This window comes from Cervus elaphus, chromosome 5, assembly GCF_910594005.1.
Source record: "Cervus elaphus chromosome 5, mCerEla1.1, whole genome shotgun sequence".
NCBI lineage: Eukaryota > Metazoa > Chordata > Mammalia > Artiodactyla > Cervidae > Cervus > Cervus elaphus.
In genome coordinates, this window is record NC_057819.1 from 109,477,732 (window position 1) to 109,501,523 (window position 23,792).

Here is a 23,792-nt window from a genome sequence, read left to right on the forward strand (position 1 = left end):
GACTTCTGTTCAGCTGACACATGAAAATCACCTGGCTATTGAGTGAATCTAGAGAGCTATGCATAGAACAAATTTTAAAATACCTAGCAACTTTGAAATTACTCTAATAAACTTGAAAACAATCATATCTATACCTCGATTATAAATTATTTAAGGCCAGGGATATCTCTCTCTCCCTTGTTATGTCAGTTAGCTGCTTTGTTTTTCTGGTCCACAGTGCCTAGACCACTACTACCTTTGTTCCTTAAGCTCTCACTGTGATGGATGGTGGTGTCTGATGTTGAAAAGAAAGCCAGCCAGCATGAGGTTCTTGTGTATTTCATGGACCTCACACACTGTGTATCTAGACTGTAAACTCCTTGTGGACATGGACCATATTTTCTACCATGTCAGTATGTCCAGGATAATGACTGCTCTGCAAAAAGAGATGTTCACTAAGCATCATTGAGTATGTAATGAACACCAGCTAACTGCTGGTAGTCACTGTACTAAGCTCTAAGGATATCTCAGTGAATGGGACAGACAATGACTCCTGCTGTCTTAGAATTTACCTTCTAACAAAATGTTTGTTGAATTCATGTAATGCAGTAAAATTATGGCCCACACTGAAACCATTTGAGCAGGATAAAGAATTGTGTATATAAAGAGTTTAATCATTTAAGGTATGTCTGTTATATGATGTCAGTGCACGCTATAAGAAGGAAATAAGAAATATCTGATATTTTTTCTCTTTGCTTTTCTTTGCAGATAAGATGCTCCAAGTCACTTGCAGCTCTCTGCAAAAGGAAAATCACTAGTGCTCTGCTCTTGCCATAATACCAAACCTTTTGACTTACGCATTGGTGCTGCAACACACTGGAAGAATTGCACACAGGTTCCAGGAATACCTTTCCCCCCCGGTTTGAGTGATTCTTCGTTGGATGGAAAAAGATTTGAGTCTTAATAATTACCCTGTTTTAAGCCTGTTCTCTATAGTCTGAACTGCTTAATAAATTAGGCCACTTACTAATGAGCCACACAGCCAGTTCTTGTCAGGAGCTGGTTGAAAACCGTGCTGTGCACGTAGCAGGAATGGCACAAGAAGATAGCCGTCGTGGTCAAGTGCCATCTTCCTTTTATCATGGTGCCAACCAAGAACTCGACCTGTCCACCAAAGTGTACAAACGGGAATCAGGAAGTCCTTATTCTGTGTTAGTGGACACCAAGATGAGCAAGCCACATCTCCATGAAACAGAGGAGCAGCCGTATTTCAGGGAGACAAGAGCAGTGTCTGACGTGCACGGTGTTAAAGAAGACCGAGAGAATTCTGATGACACAGAAGAGGAGGAGGAGGAGGAAGTCTCCTACAAAAGGGAGCAGATCATAGTGGAGGTAAACCTTAATAATCAAACGTTAAATGTGTCTAAAGGGGAAAAGGGTGTCTCTTCTCAGTCCAAAGAGACTCCTGTTCTTAAGACAAGCAGTGAGGAGGAAGAGGAAGAGAGTGAGGAAGAGGCCACGGATGACAGCAATGACTATGGAGAGAATGAAAGGCAGAAGAAAAAGGAGAAGACGGTGGAGAAGGTCAGCGTTACACAGAGGAGAACCAGGAGAGCTGCGTCTGTTGCCGCAGCTGCCACTTCCCCTACTCCCAGAGCTACGAGAGGTCGTAGGAAGAGTGTAGAGCCACCTAAGCGTAAGAAGCGGGCCACAAAGGAGCCCAAAGCACCAGTCCAGAAAGCTAAGTGTGAAGAGAAAGAGACTCTGACCTGTGAGAAGTGCCCCAGGGTGTTTAATACTCGCTGGTACCTGGAGAAGCACATGAACGTTACTCATAGGCGCATGCAGATTTGTGATAAGTGTGGCAAGAAGTTTGTCCTGGAAAGTGAGCTGTCCCTTCACCAGCAAACAGACTGTGAAAAAAATATTCAGGTAGGTCTTATCACCAAGAGGGCAAACTTTCCAGGATAGAACCTGGCTGTTTTCAGACTCACCTGGTATCTGCCCAAGAGAATAAATACAATAGAGGCTGAAGGGACAGTTTTCACCAATTTATCTTTTTTTTTAAAGCCCCTGCTTTGGTATTTTCAAAACCAGGCTTAACATTTTCTTTCAAAAGCATAAATTTAACCGACGCTGGACTAGTGGGAACCCAGGTCCATTGGAAAGGGGAATCTGTTATAGGTGATTGACAAGGAGGTAAAGTCAACACCGACTTGGCACTGAGATTTACTCTTGTAAGACATGTAATATAGTTCATTCTGGTGTCTTCGCTGTCAAGGTGGGAGATATCAAGTAAAAGTCAGGAGTAGAGAGAGGTCCTTTTCTAAGGTTTGAAAGGATGCCAGGTCCTAGTGCAGCTGTTGGGGACAAAAACCATAATGACTCAGACTGGTGGAAATGGAAGATCTCCAGGAGTGAGTTTGCTTCTAAAGCAGTGGAGAGATGACAGCACTAAATTTGTCAAGAGGCTAAGCTCATGGGAATATGCAAACTTTAAAGGAGGCTGAGCTGATTGAAAATATTGCCTACCTGGTAGGCGGTAGGCTTATATAATGCTACTGTGTAGTATTAACATAACAAAACATGGTATTCAAACCAGGTTGGTGACTTGAAAGGACTGTATTGTGATAGGTTAAGAGGTGTGCTAATTATATCATGTTGTGTGAACATAATGATATTATGTTGAGCTATGTTGGTTTGCACATGTAAGTGCATATTTACGAATATGAGCATTCATGAAAGGTAAGTGTATTAATGTCTCCAAAGATATGTAAAATAGAGATTTCTTGTACCATACTTAAGCTGAACTTCTTGTAGAAGATGAAATTGTTTGGTTTCAGTGTGTTTCTTGGAGTACTCCTGATTTGGAATATTCCTTATTTTGCATTTTTCTTTCTTGTTTTTAATCAGCAACTGAAATCATTACTTTAAAGAGGTTTTTAAAAAATATAAATTAGGGGCTTCTCCACTGGCTCAGTAGTAGAGAATCTGCCTGCCAATGCAGGAGACATGGGTTTGATCCCTGATCCAGGAAGATCCCACATGCCACAGCTAATCCCGTGTGCCACAACTATTGAGCCTGTGCTCTAGAGCCCCAGAGTCACAACTACTAAGCCCATGTGCTGCAACTGCTGACACCCTTGTGCCCTAGAGCCCGTGCTTTGCAACAAGAGAAGCCACCACAGGGAGAAGCCTGAGCTCTGACTGCAGCTAGAGAGTAGCCCCCGCTCTCCATAACTAGAGAAAAGCCCACGCAGCAACGAAGACCCAGCGCTGCCAAAAATAAAGTATAAATAAGTATATGTGTAAGTTATATTTGCTAAAAATTCTCTGCATTTTGACTCATCAGATGTGACTTGATCTCTGACATACTTGGTAAATAAAAGAAGACTGAATCATGGCGCCTGTCATTCAGTAACTACTGGTGCCGGGGCTTGGTTCCCAATTGGTTGCATCAGTTCAGGCCAGAGGAAGTGCGATGCTGTGCTGCACCCTAGGGGTCAAACTTAGTTCTGTAATGATTCATTGCTGAAAAGGTGTCTCTTGATCTGGATCTTTGTGTAGATGTTTTTTGTGTTTTTTTCTTTTAACTTTGCTTCATTAAGTACAGAAGGGGCTTCCTTGGTAGCTCTGCTGGTTAAAAATCCTCATGCCAGTGCCTGCCAGTGCAGGAGATGCGGATTCAATCCCTGGGTCAGGAAGATCCTTTAGAGAAGGAAATGGCAACCCACTCCAATATTCTTGACTGGGAAATCCCATGGACAGAGGAGCCTGGCAGGCTGCAGTCTATGGGGTCCCGAAGAGTCAGACACAACTTAGTGACTAAACAACAACAAGAAATGCAGAAAAGAAAACATTTAATAAATCCTTTATTTGTGTGACTGTATTCACTGTTCCTCACTGTAATTTCATTTAAACTTATAATTTAAGTTTTGTGGATTTTGCTGAATGAACTCGTTTTGCATTTCTAATCCTGATGACCTAATAACTAGTAAAAATTAAAACTATGCTCTACAGAATGAATGGCTTATAGGGTTTGTCTATCCTTTCCTCCAGCAGTATCCAGCTAGAGGCTTATCTCTGTGACTCTTCTTGGTCCTCATTTCCTGAAGTGACAGTGTGTTTAGAGATGTTTATTAAATTTTGCAGCAAGTAACAACTTTTTCCCTTATGTATTACGGAGTCTGATGGTTACCTAGAACTTCCTAATAGTGTTTTTAACCAGAAGTATTTTATTTTAATACATGTTATGATATCCTAGACTAGTAATGATGCATAATACAGGGCAGTAGGTGGATTGTCTGTGTCTCCTACAGATGCCTGTGTGAGATCTGGATCTGAGCTCCTCAGGAAAAGGGAGGATGCCAGCAGCTGAGTGGTTATGTTAAATTCTGCCAGAGGGAAATGTTTAGTAGAGAAAATTAGGAAAATATAGTAAAATCTCAGTAGTTTGTATTAATGAAAACTCTGAATATGTTCGCTAAGCTACAAAAATATTGTTATTCTTCTGTAGATCTATGACCATTCACATATGCTTTGTTTTATCTTGTTTTTATGTTAATTTAAAGTTAGTTTGTATTCTCTGGTAAATACATATTAACTGCATAGTAACCCATGTGTAGGAAATAGCTGCTTACGGTAATCCATATTTTACAAAAAACAAAACTTGAAGGTTCTTTTCAAAGGTACAGTACTAATTTGATAAAAGCAGTCAATTCTTTGATATTAGTGGAGCTTTGCATTTCTTTTTGTCTTACTTTTTGCCATTGTTTTCATACTCCCAAAGTGTCTCTAAAAAATTCATCTTAGGAAATGGAACATAAAGATGTTGGTTTTGAAATCTGGACTTCATGGAAGAATAGCATTTGTTTGGATTCTGGTCTGTGCCACAAATCTAAAGCACACCCACTTCATGGGACTTCCCCTGGCAGTCCAGTGGTTAGGACTCTGCACTTTTACGCTGTGTCCTGGGTTCAGTCCTTGGTCGAAGGAACTATAATAACTGCAACCCATTCACCTTGGCCAGTTTCAGCTGCTGGGCCACAGGTGAGGCGTCTGGAAACCCCTATAAATAAAGATTGTTTTTGTTTATCCTGCTCAGTGTGTTTCCTGTAATAAATCGTTCAAGAAACTCTGGTCCCTTCATGAACATATCAAGATTGTCCATGGATACGCAGAAAAGAAATTTTCCTGTGAAATTTGTGAGAAGAAATTCTATACCATGGCTCATGTACGGAAACATATGGTTGGTAAGTTGCTTTTCTCTAACACCTATAATTTTCCCTTGTTCTTTGGTGAGTTTTATGCTTTGAATTGGGCAGGATATGAGAAGCTGCCTTACTTGAATCAGTTTTGACTTGTTGAAACCAAATGCAACATGTCTTCAGTAAGCATCACCAGATTGGATGGTAGAGTCTTCCACACCCAGGTTTCTTTTCAACGTTGTTATTCTTTCAACTTCGCTGTTACAGCCTCACAGATTAGAGCGTAGTAAATGATGTCCTCACAGTAGAACATATCTCTTTTCCAGTTTGAGCCTTTTGGTGAACTGATTTTGAGTATAAGTGCATTCTGTGTTGCAGCCCACACAAAAGATATGCCATTTACCTGTGAAACCTGTGGAAAGTCATTCAAACGCAGTATGTCACTCAAGGTGCACTCCTTGCAGCACTCTGGAGAGAAGCCCTTCAGATGTGAGGTAAGGCCTGGGCTGCCCACCAGGCCCAGGGGTGGGGGCTGGCTTGTGTGTGTGTATTCCTGGTGAGCCGTGGAAGAAAGGCATGCGTTTCCACAGAACCATCAGACCTGTGTGCTGAGCGCTGTGTGTTGTTAGCTCACTGCTGGGTAAAGAGCAGTCATTTTTAACACGGTGTTGACTTTCTTAGATTAGGTTAAAATTGGGACTGACACGTGATGAATTATTTTCCATTTCTCACTAATTCAGAGAAGTTGGATATACTTCAGTGATAATTATTTAGGAAATATCCCCCCCCTTTATTAATAACTCAGCCTGGAAATACAAGCAGAGCCAAACATTTGGACACAAGTAGGTTCTATTCCGAGTATGAAAAATAAGCCTGATCTCAGACTGTATAGGGTGGGCACAGGTAAAGCTGCTATGCCTGGCATTCAAAAGTCTCCACTGTGTCCAATGCAGAACTGTGACGAAAGGTTTCAGTACAAGTACCAGCTCCGCTCCCACATGAGCATCCACATCGGGCACAAGCAGTTCATGTGCCAGTGGTGCGGCAAGGACTTCAACATGAAGCAGTACTTCGACGAGCACATGAAAACACACACTGGTAAGGAATTCTTGAGAAAGGTACAGATGTGTCTCAGGCACTTGCTAATGATCACCTGTGAGTCTGTTTACTTAAAATTCTAAACCACAAGCCTCTGCATCCTAAGTGCAAATGCCGCTTTACATAAATCTGATAATGAACAATACAAATTTATAATACTGAAAAATTAGGCTTTTATCAGTTTATTGATTTCAAAAAGTATTGTTAGTGCCTTTTAACTATGAGTTCCTTCAAGGTGATGGACTCTGTATTTGGGGCACAGGATCTCCTGAAATTGTATGAAACTTATTTTGTGTATGTGTATATGTTATTTTTCTGAGGAAAGGAGTCTGTGTCTTTAAAAAATGGAGGGTATTGACTGCTTTTAGCAGAATACCCTCTCAGTATTCTTAAAGTTTGATTGGAATTGATTTACCAAAATTCACTACTTTTCATGAACATAACCATCAACTGAGGTTAAATAATGTTTTAACTGCTTTACGTTTTCAGGGGTATATGCTTCATAGCATAGATTTGTCTTGTAAGCATTTGATCACCCAGCCTTCAGAGAGCTAGTTAGAATAATAGCCCAGTGTAAACACTGAGGCATTGTATCTCCATCTCATCTTGATGCTCTGGAATTAGATGTCTTTGCACAAACTGAACAGTATGAAACATTTTTCAAGCTTTTAAATAAAATCTAATCACAGAATTCTAGGTTTTATTAGTCTGCAGAGTAGCAGAGCTAGAAAGAATCACAAGAGATTATCTTGCCTAGCCTGCTTACAAGTGGTAAGGAAATTCTGTCCATGTCTGGATCTCTGTAGTTCCCATTTCTGTATTTAAAGTCCAAGGAAGAATGCCTGCCTGATGGGCTTCTTTCCCCTTCAGAGCAGAGCACCTCAGATTTTAAGGAATAAGCTAGAGGAAAAGTCACGAGAGAAGTTTAAGTAAATTGCATTTCAAAAGGTAATGCTAACTTTGAAGCCTAAGCAGATAGCAGTATATATCAGAGTATTTAACAGATTCTTCCCTTAAAGTCTGGTGGTTCTTGAATAGACTCTTAGTTCTGAGTCAGTTTTAGGGCACAGTTTTTTGTTAATTCAGCAGGAAACTATTCAGCAGAAAATAAGTCTTTTTGATTGCAGAAGCTGTTTGACACTCACAAACGGTGCTTGGCACATAGTAGATGCCCAGTTAATGTTTGTTGCAAGACTAGAAGGAACGTCCACCGTGTAAGCCTCTGCCTCTGTGCTCGCCTCTTCTCTGCCTCTGTGCTCGCCTCTTCTCTGCCTGTCTCCCTGTGCTTCTTGCTCCCGGACTTTCTCCTCTCCTTCTCCTTCTGTGTTTCTTCCTCTTTCTTCTTTCTCCTTTGTCCTTCTTTCTTTTTTCAGGCCCTGAAATGTCCAGAGTATGAAAAAGTGTACATTTCATATTATATATTTAATGTATTCTTCTTTGACCAGATAGGCAACCTGAACATTTCCTATTTCTTCTAAAGGAATATAGCCACCTATATCCACTTAAATGTTTATTCTTCTCATTAAAAGTAGTAGTACATACTTACGAAAGTATATTAGAAAATATGAAAATTGCAATGATCTATAATCTTATCAGTGAGAGATCACTACTGTTAACATTTAAGGATATATATTTTTTAAATTCTGTAATTTCTTAATATATATAGATACTGTGAAAAACTTTATATATTCATATATATAGTAATAAAACAAAAATTGGGTCTCTATGCTCTATTATAACCTACTTTTTTTTTACTGTATTGTGTCATTAACAGTAATATCATTTTAATGGTTGTGTAATAGTCCTTATAAATTTGTTGTAATAATAGCCATATTTATTATGCACATATATGCCAAGTATTATCTTAAGCACTTTACATACATTATCTCATTTAATCAATTTAACCTTTACCACAGTCCTGTTAAGGATATTACCTCCATTTTATTTAACCAGTTCCCCATTGGACATTTAGATTTTTCCAATTTTTCTACTGTTATTAATAGTACTGTGACAAACAACTTTCTGGCTAACACATCCATGATTATTTACTTAGATAAATTCCTGGAAATGGGATTATTAGGGCAAAGGGATGTGTGTATTTTTAAGACTTGGTGGTATGTATTGCCAAATAGCTGTCCATATATACTCTTAGCAGCTGTGCATGAAAACACTCATTTTCTCAACCCTGTCCAATGTAAATAAAATAATTGTTGAATTAATAGGTGAAAAATGGTTTCTTTTTGTGTTAATTTGTAATTACTTGCTAAGTAAGATGGAACATTTCTTTCAGTACACTTGTTGGGTATCAGTATATTTTCTTTTCTGAATTGCTTGTGCCTTTTTTGTATGCATCCTTTCATTGCAGTGTTTGGCTTTTTCTTATTGTTTGTGGTAGCTCTTTATATAACAGCTCTTTGTATATATTTATGTCCCCTGGATCTTGTTTAACAGCAGTATTAAAATGCTTCCCCCTGGTTTGTTATCTGCCTTTTAATATTGCTTATGATGCTCACACTGGGAAAGCACTGCCACTCACTAGCAGTGTGACCTCACCTGAATTATGCGACTCCTGTAGGCCTCTGGTTCCACGGGTATCACTATTAAATAAGGATGACGGTAGTACCTTGGAGAGGACCCAAGAAGGGTTAGTTTTTACAGAAGAAAAAAGGTAGCTCTTTTGCGGCTGGTTGGACCACTGGTAGAGTGTGTTTTGGTGGGGATTAAGGCCATTGCAGGAACTGACATTGATTGGGCTATTTCTTTGCAGTTAAACAGAAGTGAGGCAGATCTTATCTAGGGAAGCGACCAGCCCTCAGGCAGGGTTTCCTGGGATGGTGTGGACACAGGGTGAGTTCAACATAGAATAATTGCTGATTCTCCTTGTACCAGGCATAGTGCTAAGTACCTAGAGATACAGGATGAATTAAGGCCTGGTTTTTGCCCTCAAAAAGCTTATAGTCCAGTGATAGTAATGATGATAATAATAGTAATAATAATAGTAGTAGTAGCACTAAAATGCATTGAATGTTTACCATGTATCAAATACTGTACTAAGCACTTTCCTCGAATTTTTAACTTATCACAGTAACCTATTATTATCTTCATTTTTCAGATGAGGCTTAGAGAGTAAAAAACTTGTCCAAGGCAGTCTGACTCCAGAAACACATACTCAGTTATTCTGATACAAATTTAATGAAACAAGTAAAAAAATGGAAGGATACACAGGACATCATGAGGGCAAAAAGCACCATCCCAGAGTCTGGTTCTCAACTTGTAGAATTTGTCAGCGTACCCAGTCAGGATCAGAGGGATTGATATGTGCTAAATAGTCTTTGTGTGTGTGTGTGTGCTAAATAGTCTTTTTGTGTGTGTATGCTAAATAGTCTTAATGATATATTAATAAAATTGCTAATTTACAATGAAAAGGCTGAATGATAGGTGGTTCAGAACTCTATATTCTTTGGTCAGAATATTCTTTGCCTAAAGTAAAATTTATATTAGTTGCTAAATTATAATCACAAGATTGTCAGGGACAGGAAATTATAGGCAAGGAAGGTAATCGAATGATCTTAATGGTGAGTCCCAACCTTCACTGAATTCAAGAAGTCATCAGTTCCATGACAAAGCTAAGTTTATATATCACTAAGAAAATGCTACAAATTAAAGAATGAAATGCCATCGATTGTTATGGTATATATCAGTTTCACAGATGTCAGTATGGGAGGGGAATGCATGTCTTAGAATTAACTAATATTTATTTATTGATGTTAAGAATCTACTCAATGGGGTTACTGTAGTGAACAAGGCTAAAATAGTCCCTAGGTTCACAGACCTTATTGTCAGGTTAGGGTGATAGACAAGCAAGGCCTAACAGTGGTTTGGTGATGAGAGCATAGTAAATATAACTAAATGAAATTGGCTAGAATTTGATGAATTAGGGCAGGAGAGGAGACAGGGAATATGGTAAGACATGATACCTGAGAGCAATAAGCAAGTATTGGATCACAGGATAAGCCCTGTAGAAAAATTTGAGCTTTGTTCTAAGGACAGTTGGAAGTCCTTAAATGGTTTTAAGCAGAGTGTGACAAAACTGTCTGAAAGTTCACTCTGGCTACACAGTGTGAAGAGTGGATTGGAGAGTGGGGAGCAAGAATAGATAAGGTGAAACCAGTCAGATGGCTGTTGCAGTAATCCAGATGAAGGATTGTAATCTTATGGTAGGCCAGATATATAGATATACAGATTTCTGATGCTGCTCATGGATATTCTTAAGCAGACTAGAGTGGTTATGTTTATTGGCCAGATCACTTTTTCCTTTGAACAATGCAGAAGACAGCTAACTAGCCAAATTGTTGCTCTTTTTTATCTTCCCTGCAGATTCTCTCTTCATTTATATTGTGTGTTCTTCAGATTCACTATAATACTATTTCTTACAATTAGGTTAGCTTTATCTGTATGTAACAGTTAGGTCACATCATAAGATGTATTGATATATGTGTTTCTAGTTACCTTGATGGACTTAGATGTTAGTACCTCCTCCAGCCACCCATTTACTAGCATTTCCTTAAAATAGGACATTGTACAGGTGGTTGATTTCAAATTATTATATTTTTATTTTTCCTTGTTTCAGCCTCATTGTAATCTTGCCTTGAGGTTTCAGGGAAACTTTATCATCAGTCATTAGCACAGTTAAAAGATGGGGTCTAATAAATAATGAGAGTTAGAGTTACATGAGATTGTGGGTTTATGTCTCGAACAGCAAATGTGGAAAATTTGGTAGGACCTCAAGAAATGGATAAAAGATTAGAAAGTAGTAAAAAGGACTCATTTAAATTTGACTACATGGATTTGTGGTAGACCAATTCTAATAGTTTTTGATCTATCTGTGGCAAATCATTATAGCCTGGAAGACTACAAATGAGAGATGATTAGAGAGATCCGGTATTGGACCCAGGTTTGAACACGTAACAGAAAGTTACATGTCCATATATTTAATAAACTTTCAGTGAGTAACATGTATAGTGAACCAATGAAGTGATCAGTGAAATGGAGAGTGTTTGCCTGTATTAGATTAATAATCAAAGATTAGATCCTTTGGCTCTGGTTCCATATGGCTGTTAGGAATGAAGAATATTAACTCTGGAGAGTCAAGGAGGAAAGGGTCAAGGGGATTAATAGGTTATCAAATAGGTGTGCTCTTAAAACATTTTATTATACAAATGAATCATGTTTATCTTAGAAAACAGGAAGTACATATAGGCATAAAAAAGAGAATAAAACAACCCATTATCTAAAGATAATCACTTGTAACATTTGTTGTGTTTTTCCATATTTTCCTGTATGCATTTTGATAACACATGCACATATTTTCATAACTTGCTTGTTTTACTTAATAGACTACAGATAATAGATTATAGATTTTCATGTTAATAATTACATTTCTATACTTTTTAAAATATTGTTTTTAATGACATTCTCCATTAGATAATTATACCACAATTTCGATTCCATTTAACATAGAATTTTAAGTTTTTAATTGGAGGAAATGGATTAAAAAGAAGGAAAGCAAAAAAAAAAAAAAAAAAAGAAGGAAAGCAAATGGGTACAGAATTTATCTAGAAAGATGAATGTGAATCACAGTGAAGAGTGGCAGTGATTGAATAATGAAAGGTAGGAAGATAAAAGAAATATTCTAAGTCAGCAGATAGTACTGGTAACAGTGGAGAAAACTGGTCTGTCCTGACGGTTCAATTCAGTCTTCAGGAAGTGAGGACAATTCTGGCTTCCATGGAAGGAGGGCACCAGGAGATGTCCGTTTTCAAAGGCAGACAGAAGAAGTAAAGACTGCAATATGGATAAAGAGGTGTTTGCCAAAGGGTTAGAAGTCTTGAAGTGGAGGAAAACAGTAAGAAAACAACATTCCTTTGTGTGTGCAGGAAGGCACAACGCATTGGGGTGTAAAGTGCTGTGCTTTTTGTGTCTGGAGCCATTCTGCAGAATTTTAAATCCTGCCTCTCCACTAGCCATAGAACCTTTAGCAAGTTTCTTAATTTCCTCATCAGTAAAATAGGGATAACAACATACATCCCTCATAAGGTTGTCAGGATCACCAAAGGTTAATGAGATCTTAGAACACAGTAAGTAAGTAATACTGCATATTAGAACAATATGCAGTAGCTTTTATTTATACTGAGTAGAATAAGGACATCTATTAGAAAGAAAGGGAGCAATGATTGAAGTGAAAGCAAACTCTTGTAGCAGGAGCTGCAGTAAAGACAGAAGCTCCATACACTGAGCTCCATGAACAAGCACATGGTCACTGATGCACGTGTGTACAGGTACTTCACACTGTACCACAGCATCCTGGATGAAGTGATCACAGACATATATGCTCAAACATCATTTTGTTTCTCCCAAACAGTAGGGAGGGAGAGGGGCAGGGAAACGCATAGAATAAGCAGTAAGTCCGCTATGCAGTAAATTCAAAGGAAAGCTTAAAAATTAATCCCTTAGAACCCAAACCCAAGTTCCTCCCCAGGCGCACTTAGAATTACGGGGTTTTGTTTCCTTTTTGAGTCCCTGTCCCAAAGGTTCTCCACCAGGAACGGTAGCCTGCCTTTCAACCCTCCCCACACCCATGGGCATTTGGAAATGGTATGGGGACATTTTTGATGGTCAGAATGTCTTGGGGGCATTTAGTAGCCTGGAACCAGGCCTCTGAGTGCTCTTCAGACGTGCAGACAGTCCCATGTGGTAGAGAACTGCCTACAGAGAAACACCGCATTGTGAAAGCCCTGTTGTAGGGTGAGTCAGTCCAATATTTCCCCAAATTCCAGAAAGTAAGCCACGTGCTATGGATTGGGTACGAGTAGACATAAGGAGACTTATTTACTCCATGGGACATTTTCAGCAAAATTCTACTTTGGGTTGGAATGTCAGAAATTGCTCACAGATCAGCCTGCCTAGCTTAAAAGCAGAGATTCCTCTGTGGGCTTGGTCCCCGTGAGCACAGGAAAGCCATCTGACCACTTCCTGTAGGATATGGAAGCTCACTTTTGTAGATGTCTTTTTTTTTTTTTTTTAAATCTTTTAACCAAGCCCCAGTGGTAGGTTGTATGTAAGTTTTAGTTGTGTCTGCTGTTTTTTGTGAAGTCCCAACTTCGGGGGACTCTCTTATGACTATTAGAATATAACATGCAGTAAGGGAGAGGAGTGGGAACCTCCTCATTTAATGTGAGGGGTAGCTGGAGCAGATACTTACCGCCTAGTGTTAATCATGTCTTTGTGTCTGTGTTCATCTCAGGAGAGAAACCCTTTATCTGTGAAATCTGTGGCAAAAGCTTCACCAGCCGCCCCAACATGAAGAGGCACCGTAGGACTCACACAGGCGAGAAGCCCTACCCGTGTGACGTGTGCGGCCAGCGGTTCCGCTTCTCCAACATGCTTAAGGCCCACAAGGAGAAGTGCTTCCGGGTGACCAGCCCCGTGAACGTGCCGCCTGCTGTCCAGATCCCACTCACAACCTCCCCAGCCACCCCAGTTCCTTCTGCGGTGAACACCCCCACGACCCCCGCCCCTCCCGTCAGTGTGAACCCTGTCGGCACTCTGCCCCCCCGGCCCATCCCGCACCCCTTCTCACACCTTCACATCCACGCTCACCCTCACCACCCACACCACCTGCCCATTCCCCCCGTCCCTCACCTCCCCCCGCCTCCAGCTCTCTTTAAGAGTGAGCCTTTAAATAACAGAGGCCAGGGTGAGGACACGTTTCTGCGGCACCTGGCAGAGAAGAGCAGTGCAGCACAGCATCACTAACATCCATCTCCTTAAGTGTGTTCTCCACGAGTCACGTGCCCCGGTGTGAGCTTGCAGAGAGGGGGTTGGTGAGCATTTCTGTAGCTGTCAGACTCTCAGCCTCCACCAGGAGCTTTGTCATTGTCTTGGTGAATCAGCACATCCGAGGGAGTGAACGAGAAGACCGTGAGCTCACGGAGGGAACTGTCATCTAAACCAGGGAACCACCGAAGTAAAGCCCAATTTGCTTGCATTTTCTGGTGACTTTTATAAATTTCAAATACTCAGACTTGTGGAATTTTATAATTTCATATCAGCTGATGAGGTATGCTTGCTTTTATATCCTGGACTTCTCCTCAAAGAGGGGACAGGCCTGGTTTCCTTTGTACTAATCGGGAAGGCTGTGAGATTAATCCAGAGCATTAATTGTATCACTGTGTATCATAACAAATTATTTTCAGCTTTTGGTGCTGGCTTCAGAGTTGAGCTAGCTGTGTTTCACAGTATATCAAGCATTATAGAGAAAGACAGAAATTTTCTTCTTTGTGTAGCTCTCCTAATGCACTCTTTATTTTACTACAGAAATTATTTTAGAGTTTTTGTATAGACTTCTTTAGTAGTCTGTTTCTAAAATGAAATGTATTTCAATAAGCGGTGTAATTTTTTCAGTGTAGCTGGACCTATGTTGTAAAATAGAAAAAATTTTTATAATCATCAAAATGTGATTCTTAAAGATGCATATAACTTCTATAGTTCAAAGTTATTCTTACATCCGTACAACTCAAAGGTGCTTCAGAAAGTAGATGTATCTCAGAGGGTCTCCAGACCAAGTTACTGCAAAAAATGAGGTTTTGCTTTCAGAACTTGACGTAAGTCCTTGGTAGTTTTTTAATCTCTGCTTAACACTTGGGGGGTCTGTTAGGCTTATGGACATGCTCTGTCCTCCATGTTCTGTTTGGTTCAGTTAGTGTGTTAAATGGAATGATTTGCAGGGGGTTGAGCCTTTTCCAGGGAAATCACCTGAAGCTGGCCTGTTTTGAAAATCTGAGTCAAGCTGTACACCATCAAGAGGAGGAAGTTGGGGAGGCTGTTTCAGCTCAGTCACGTCTCACTTCCCTCAGAACTGTGTTCAGATTCAACCTTGGTGGGATGACAGATTGAAGTCTCCTGCCACACTGCTCATTTTGAGGTTGCTTTGTTTTTCTAGAATTGTTGTGGAAAGATAAAATAGTACATTAAAATCAAAACATGATGTTGCTGATAGTGGCTGAGAAATTTGGATAAGAACACAAATGGGTTATGACTTTTAAAATGTCTCTTGTATCAGTGGATATAGTCACAACTTCAAGCTGTTCAACACAGTTAAAATTGCAGTGAGGGAAAGAAAGTGACATTTTGCTGCCCTGTCCTCTGCAAGTAATTACCTGGTAGCAGTCTTCTTGGTGATAAGAAGAGCCAGTCTCTAATTTGGGGCAGGTTTGGAAGCGTTTGGGTAACTTATAAAGAGCATGGTCAATCGGGGGTTCATTATAGGAAAGGTTGAGAAGAAGGGCTAACAGATTATTTTTAACTGATCACATTTATCCAGACTCAGTATAGCTAAAAGTTTTGTAATTTTTCATGTCAATGAACTGAGTTCCAGTGCAAAGTCTACTTTCTCTCTCTCTTCCTTCCTCAGTTTTTTTAATCTTGAAATTTCTTCATTTTTCTTTCCTCGGGCTTTTAAATCTTTGCGTGACTCGGAACCCTGACTTTTATTTATTTTTTATTTTTAATATTAAGTGTGCAGAAATATTTGCAGCACTTTTCTGGCTTATTAGCTCGGAAAAACTGTGGTAGGAAAAACTGGAACTCTCCATTGAGTTTAAGTCCCTATTTTTAAAATATTGCATTCTCTGCTAGCTTTTTGGTTTAATACTTCCAAATTTTTTCTTTCTGATTATCGCCTTTGTCTTCTATAGTGAGCATAGCAAAATTTGGAAGTGAGGCAAGAAAGTACCTTCAGTATCATACTTTTCTCCATATTTTTGGATGTAACTTCTAAAGAATGCTGTTTTAAATGTTTGTATACGTTCTTTGAACACTCAAGTACCCAAACCAATAAGAAAAGCTAATTCTTTATTTATGACTGCTCTATCTTTAGTGGCTGCCTCCCCTTACTTCCACAATTTCCATTCCATGACAAGTTTGTGGGTATACACCTTTGTGTGGACATACCATTTTTTCATGCCCAAGCTTATAATATTAAAATGATTTTTAAGATGTAAATTGAGCTTAATTAATTGGTTATACCTTATTTTATTCTAAATAAATTTACAGTATTGGGCTGCAGTTCTGAATTCTAACTGGAGACTTACAGAGTCAACCATTTTATGAGGTGTACTATAAACTACACACTGGAAAATTCAGGTAGTCATATTTCTTTTTTCATTCAAGTGAATATAGCCATAAGAAAATATCTGCTATGTAGGAAAACCAATACTAAGCAGAAGAATCACTACCACCCTTAATGGAAGCCAAAAAAAAAAGATTATCTTTTTTTAAAAAATCAGCATTGTTTTCACACAGTTCTTAGTGAAATGTATTATGGAACAACCTGGAAACTTAAATTTTTCCCCTAGTTAAGTATATCTTCCCTGATTTGGGGTTTGTGGTCTTCAGGAAAACTGCTCGGAGCATATTGGCTGTTCATCAGTGTCAGATTACATATACCTAATGAAATGCATTGAGAATATTCGTAACAGTGTTTCTGAATAGAAGAACTGCAGGATGAAGCCTTAAACATTTATGTGCATCAGGTTTAACACGCTTAAGACTCAAACTCAGGGTTAAAAATTTGATTGGGATCCTTTACTAAGATAAAAGTTGTGTTGTGTGGTGTGTTCCCTCCCACCTATAGTACAGCACCCTGTGACTTCTTCAGAAATTATTACCTATTTGTTATCTGTTTATGAAAAAAAGAACTCTGGAGGAATTTGAGTTCTCAGCCCTTATCTGTACTTAAATTTTAAAGACAACAAAGGCCACATTTCAGCATTAATATAGATATCAAATTGAGGCTGTTTTTCATGACTTCAATTTTACTGTCTTCAAAGGCTTGTACCATTGCTAGAATTAAGACTTACTTAGAAATTCCCAACTTGAATTGATAAATTGCTTTTTAATTTACTTTTTACATTTTTCTATTCTTTCACGTAGATTTGTCATTCAAATATAAACTCTTCCTTATCCTTAATGAAAGGCTGCTTGTTGCTTTCTCAAATTGAGAGGGGCAGGCTTATACAGAGTTAGATTTTTTCCATTTGAATGAAGAAAATAAGATGAGCAGTTTAAAGCATGTGGCTTCCTTTCCATGCATATTTGTGATTTGATTCCTATTTTTAGCAGGCAGGGAAGTCTCCACATAAAACTTCGCTACATAGTTCACAGTAGCCTTTACAAATCAGTTACGTATACTTTTACAGTCTACCATTTACATTTTCTGTTCTAAATTAACGACAACATGGACATTACCATAGTCATACCATCTTTCTTAAACCAACATTGATTGGAAGAACATTTTCATTGTGGTTAGAATGTTCCCTATATACACTCTATATGTGTGGTTGATTGTCCCTTGTATTCTAAAGGCAAAATACTCTGAAGAGATGCTTGTAAACTTTTTATTTTCTATTTCTTGACTTTTTTTTTCTTTCAGTTTTTATGTTTGTTGAATGGCTTGTTTAGTTTAATTTTTATTTCACTGGAAATTTTAAGAAAATCAAGCAGAAACAGAAATTCATTGCAGATGTGTGTGTATATATATATGTGTGTGTCTGTGTGTGTATTTACCACATCTTAAAGATTTCAGTCAGTGAAATACAGAATGGTGGGTGGGATTTTAATGTCTGAAAAAAGAGAGAGAAACTAAAGTTAGAGAAACCTTTCTGTTTGAGCTACTGTATAGAAGAGACGACTTTTATTATTATGTTGCTGACCAACATGATGAACATTTTGATGCTATTCCAGATGGTATGGGAAGTATTTGATGAAAAAGGGATAAATTACATTTAGGAATTTTATGAACTATGTCCCATTACAAAAATCAACTCACTTGGATTTCTTCAGACTATTAAAATTGAGCAAGTAAATATTGGGTTTTAATTTTCCTTTGCCTGAACCAAGATAGGAAATTTCCCAAAAGATCTTTCTTTCTTTCTTTTTTTTCAGGAATGAAAGGTCAGCCATTAAGAGATACTGGCATTATTATGTACTAGCAACACCCTAGCTAACCTGCTTCTGTCATCTGTAGCATTTGTGACAAATAACAATGACCTTCCAACCCTGGACACTACCTCGATAAAGCAAACCAGAGATCCTCTCTAGACTTTCTATGGAAGCCATAAAAGTTGCCATCAAGATATCTACTTTCATAGTTCTGTACTTTTATACTCTCTGGACTTTTTATAGACTTTGTGATCAGATCTTTTTGTCTTAGAGGATAGGTTTTGCAGTATTCAAAGGAAAATCACACTCCTTGATTGTCCCAGCTTTGAAGCTGTAACTCAGTACTTTTGTTTAAAGAATTAGATAGTATACCATTTATCATTTGCAGAATTGCATATCCAGAAAACAAACTTCTCTTCCTTATCCCCTAAGTAGAAGCTATACTATTGTCAGAAACTACTTACAAAGTGGATTTCAACCTTGTTATACTCTGTGTATAACTTGGTAATATATGTATTGTCACAGTGCTCCTGGAGTTGTTTTCAATCTTCTTACGACAGATTAGTGAGTGTCCATCTCTCTGATCTCTCTCACTGCCACTTCAGTCCCTCTCACTCTGTTCTCGAGTGCCTTCAAAAAGCCAGCATCCTGGAACATTCTTTTCCTGATCTGAATCCTACCTCTGAATATTTCATCCTCCACGACTATTGGAACGCACCTATATTCCAGTTGATTTGTCTCTACCAGCTTGCTGAAACCTTGGGTGTGAATTTTTTATACATTTCTGTTTTGTTCCCCCATTTAGATTACACTTTAAACTTTTATTTATATCTTGTTTCTCCATGTATTACATCTCTAATGATGAAATATTTTATCCTTATCTTACTCCTCATGTGTTTTTCACCAGAAACTAGATGTTCCTTTCAAATTAAAGGTCATTAAGTATCTCTTCTGAACATCTTTTTCTCATCTTAGTCTTCCTGAATGCCTCCCCTTTCTGAGTAAGGGATCATGAATGCTGCTGTTGCTATGCCCTCTTTCTATGTGCTCGCTCTCTTCTAGAAACATTTTGCAAGGTTGTACTCATAATTTTATTTTAGTCTAATTTCAAATTGCTCTCTGGGTTTATCAGAAGTCCCTTACTGATTTTTGATCTGCCTCTTATCCTATCCCTCAAAAACTTCCAGTTACTTTCTCTTCTACTGTTCTCATCTAATTAATTTTTAAAATATTGTTGATACGTAATATATGAAGGATGTAATAAGAAGGAGGTTTCTTTGTATTCTCCATGTGATATGAGCACCTTATTGATAAAAACATTTTTAGTCATTGGCTCACCTTTCACGGTCAACACTGTAGTTTGTGCTGTGTACAGGTCTCTTGCTCCCTTTCAGTTCTCCTCCGAAACTGAAAACAAATTCAATTCTTTCAAATAAGGAAATTAGATTGCTTTTTTTTTTTAAGTAAAAGAAGGCTGTTAAGTTGAGTATATTGGCCTTAGTCAAAATCTTTCCTTTCTGACTTGAAATGTCATGTCTCTTTCCTTAAAGTTAATAATTCTAATACTCAGGTTTTCAAGACTAACTAATATCCACATGAAGTGGGAGTCTAAGAAGGCAGCTGTTTATAAATTCTTACTGCTTTTTATCTGGTGACAGTATGTTATTGATGGGGTAGTGCAAAATTGTGAGAATGCTTATGTTTGGTAATGAATATGTTCTAGACATTTGAAGATTTCAATGGCTATTTTGAATGGGAATACTAGTTTCCGAAATGCAAAAAGTTGATTTCTACAGAAATAAGTAACAAAAGTTTCTTGTTGTTTTAAATCTTTTTACTTTGCTATGCCTTGGTAGTCCCCATTATTGACCTAGAAGTTTGCCTCTTTTATGTAGTAACTTTCTACTGAAAGCAACCACTCTGTATATCTGGCTTTTCTCCTGGGACTCTCAGGCAGTACAGCAGTGGCAGCGATGGGGGGCTCACACTGAGGAGCCACATCCCTGAGACAGACTTGACTTGTTTCATGTCCATGTCTGTGTGAGACATTTGGCACAGGTAGCTAAGGATCTTTGCCCCGGAGAAGTGTCACCTCCACTTTCTAGTTTCACACTATCTGAGCTTCCCTGATGAGATCCGGGATGTTACAAATTACTTGAAAATGATTTGGGGGACAGGGCAAGAAGGGGTAGGAGCTGAATTTTCCTTCCAAACTTGGAAGGAAGTCTGGTACTTGTGTTGTTGGGTTTGGTCAACCAAAGAGCCTGTCTCTGTAGTGGATGCGCCAAAGAGTCCCATTGTTTCTAAATATCCAGCTCCCTTGACAAACACAGCTTCCTTCTTAGCTGCCTTTTACGGGTGGAAAGGGACACTGTGATTGCAAGGCCAGAGACTCCAACTCACTTTCTGCATAGGACTTGAGGCTATGTTTAACTGCATTTGAAAGCTCATGGGGAAATACTTGACTCTCTTAGAATCTCTAACTTGACCTAGAAATACCTTTTCTATGCTTGATCATTCAACTCCTGAGACTTTTTCCAAAAGTGAAAAGAAAGAAACTATGTGGCATAATTTTGGTGTCTCCTGCTAGAGTTGTATCCCCAACCATACATATGCAGCCTCAGATGAATTCTAAATCTTATGCAAGTTTGAGTATGCCTTTTCCTCTTTTCTTGACACGGGCAGTTTGATTCTGCTCCACCAGCAGTACTGGCTTTGTCCACAAGGGAGCAACAAAATACTTCAGCTTCTTTATTCTCACCTTCTAAAGCAACGTCCCACTTTAAAGTCTCTTACAGAATATCCTTTCTTGACTCAATATTTGTTTTCAGATCTTGGTTTTCAAGACATTTCCCCATATTACTAAGTGCTCAGCCTTATGGAAACAAAGGTTGATGTGTGGGTCAGGTGTCGTTGTGGGTCAGGCATCTGAATCGAAAGCCAGAACCTTCCCTTGAGAGGGATCTGTCCTGTGCTAAATGCAAAGCAGGAAGGCCACCCTCCTTACTACTGCCTCCCAAATCCCACCACCAGTGCAGGGCCATCACGCCTCTAAGAAGAAGAAGAGCGGCAGGGATAACTAGAGTACGAATGAGGAAATGCTTCTTACCTTCTCTGCTCCGAGCACATGTCTGTTATAGCAGGGAGCACGTCATCAGGGTCAGCTCTGCATCCTGACCTGGGGGAGGTCTGCTACGGCTTCCACTCCGCCCAGTTAGAGTTCAGCTCAAGTCCCCTCTGTGTCAATTATTTGTCTTCAGGCTCCTAATCCTCGTCAGCTCTCTGATCACACGGTTTGTTTGTGCTTATAGCGGCGTCTTCCTCACAAGACGCAGGTCAGTTATCAACCAAGAGGAAACCCCAGACCCTAACTATTTAGCCTGTAGAAGTGGGAGGTGTTTGCACCTGAAATGGCCTTCCAAACGGGTGTCTGCCTGGCCCTTCTTCCCCAGCCAAATCTGACCCTGAGCACTATAGGTAGACAGAGGCATCTGCTTGTAACTCCATTTGATGAAAAAGAGAACTGAAGCTGTGATTGGTTTAGGTAACGGGGCCAGGTGTGACTTGTTTGTCTTTATTTTTTGTTTTCCCTGACAGTACTGAAATCACTTGCACTTTTCCTCATTTCTTAAAGAAAAAATCCAGTTGGCTTGCCAGGAGTTGTTCAGCGTTAGGTTTACAGAGCTTGTTGTTGAATGTTGAACATTTGTCCAAAGGAGTTTGACGAAACAGAAGCTGCTTGGTCCCTGTTCTGCCTGCTAGGTCATAAGGATTAAGGCCATGTGGCTGGGGTACTTGTGTCAAGTCCAGAAGAGGGCAGAGTCCCTCTCCTACCTCTATGAGGATGCAGTCGAAGGTCAAGTTGGACTCATGTAGGGCAGGTACCTCTCATGCTGCAAAGAAGTTTAGAGGAGTCTTCAGTTGGGGAGGTGACAGGTAATGGGACAGGATCTCATAAGATGGGAAAGACCCTGGGGAGGGAGAGCTGCTCGGCCCCAGGGAATCCTGGTGAGGGGGAACCAAGCTTCCCTCCCACGTCTCCAAACGTGCCCAGCTTCCCGGAGTCCTCTGTATTCCAGCATCCTGTCAGATCCCTCAATGTACTGATTCCCCCCCGCCTCGTGTTAACTATACCAATATTATTTTTTTAGCAATTGAAATGCACTTTTTTTATTTCAACTCAATCATGATTTTAAGTATAAAAATTTATAGACTGTTAAAACTACTTTTTTGTGTATTTTTAACCACTTGATGTAGCATTGTCTATTTTATTCTTGTGAGACTCTGGTACAAGGTGTGCCATTTCATGATATTTCCAAGATGCTGGGCCTTTGGATGTGTACGGTAACCAATTTAATGCTAATGTTCACAGTAAAAGAAAAAAAAAGTAGCCATATCCATTGCGTGTCTTTCTTCACTTCATTTCTTCCTTATCCTCAGTTGACAGTCTTCATAACACGCTGTCCAGCCCATTAATCCTGCTGACCTCTGTATGAAGGGTAGCATGTTTTCACGGCTGCTGGCCAAAGTTAGAGTGATTAGTTCTCTCTTTTCTCTGCTGCCTGGCTCAATGCTGATTGGTTTCAGTAACACTACTCTGTCTACTGAGCAATAATCTGAACCTATCCTAGAAAACAGTGTTTGAAAAAAGGATCATGATTGGGTTCTGAATCAGTCTGAAGAAAAAGAAGCCAGATGGAAAACACTTACAAAGCACATTCAGTGAAAAGCAATGATTATAAAATGTGGTACTTTGATGAGGCTCCCTTCCCCATTCATTCATGCATTCATTTGTCTGCTCCACAAATGTTTATGGAGTGCCTAACACGTACTCGGCACTGATCTGCCCACTGCGGGTTCCACCATAAACAAGATAGTCTCTGCTCTCATGGAGCCTGTGTTCCAGTGGAGGAAATCCGACAACAAGCAAGTAAATAATTCTCCAACACATGAGCTGTTAACTGTAGCCACTGGAGGAGCAACCATTTTCTGCCAGGAGCCTTTCAGCTCAGGATGCACCCTATTTCATTCAGATTAAGGATTCCACTGAGGGAGTTAAGCACATAGAAAGCAAACCTTGTTCAAGGTTCCTTTTGTTTAAAACCTCTTAGAGTGGAACATAACTGCCCAAATCATAGAATTGACATTCTTATTTTCTATCATTTTGTAACTCTGACTAAATACTGATGTTAACACACTTTTTTCATGAATATAAAGTAGATAGCCCCTGACGCCAGCATATACTAAATCAGTGGCTTTCAAACTTTGGCTGTGACCCATAGTAAGAAATGTATTTTCTCATTAGTTGGCTATCCAATATATATAATGATGAGTTTGTTTGTATAAGTGAATTAATTCAAGAAAAATATCCACTTTGATTTTTCTATTTTTTAAATGCCGACCTTGAACTACAAAGTTAATTTTAAGACCCACTAAGTTCTGCCTGCAGTTTGAAGAATCTTTCTAAAGCAGGGTATATGTGTATGTGTATTATTTTATCCCAACAGC

The 23,792-nt window shown here is 39.2% G+C and overlaps 1 protein-coding gene across 4 annotated transcripts in view; it reads left to right on the forward strand.

Annotated features, from left to right (window-relative positions):
- Window positions 1-22,680, forward strand: part of ZNF652 (zinc finger protein 652) — a 63,784-nt gene extending 41,104 nt beyond the window's left edge. For all 4 annotated transcript variants that reach the window (XM_043904249.1, XM_043904250.1, XM_043904247.1 and 1 more), the window contains 5 exons: window positions 748-1,911; window positions 5,084-5,231; window positions 5,565-5,680; window positions 6,140-6,284; window positions 13,588-22,680. In XM_043904249.1, coding sequence (XP_043760184.1) covers window positions 1,009-1,911; window positions 5,084-5,231; window positions 5,565-5,680; window positions 6,140-6,284; window positions 13,588-14,099 — 1,824 coding nt within the window. In that variant the 5' untranslated portion in view covers window positions 748-1,008 and the 3' untranslated portion in view covers window positions 14,100-22,680. The remainder of the gene's footprint in view (window positions 1-747; window positions 1,912-5,083; window positions 5,232-5,564; window positions 5,681-6,139; window positions 6,285-13,587) is intronic.
- The last annotated feature ends 1,112 nt before the right edge of the window (window positions 22,681-23,792 follow it).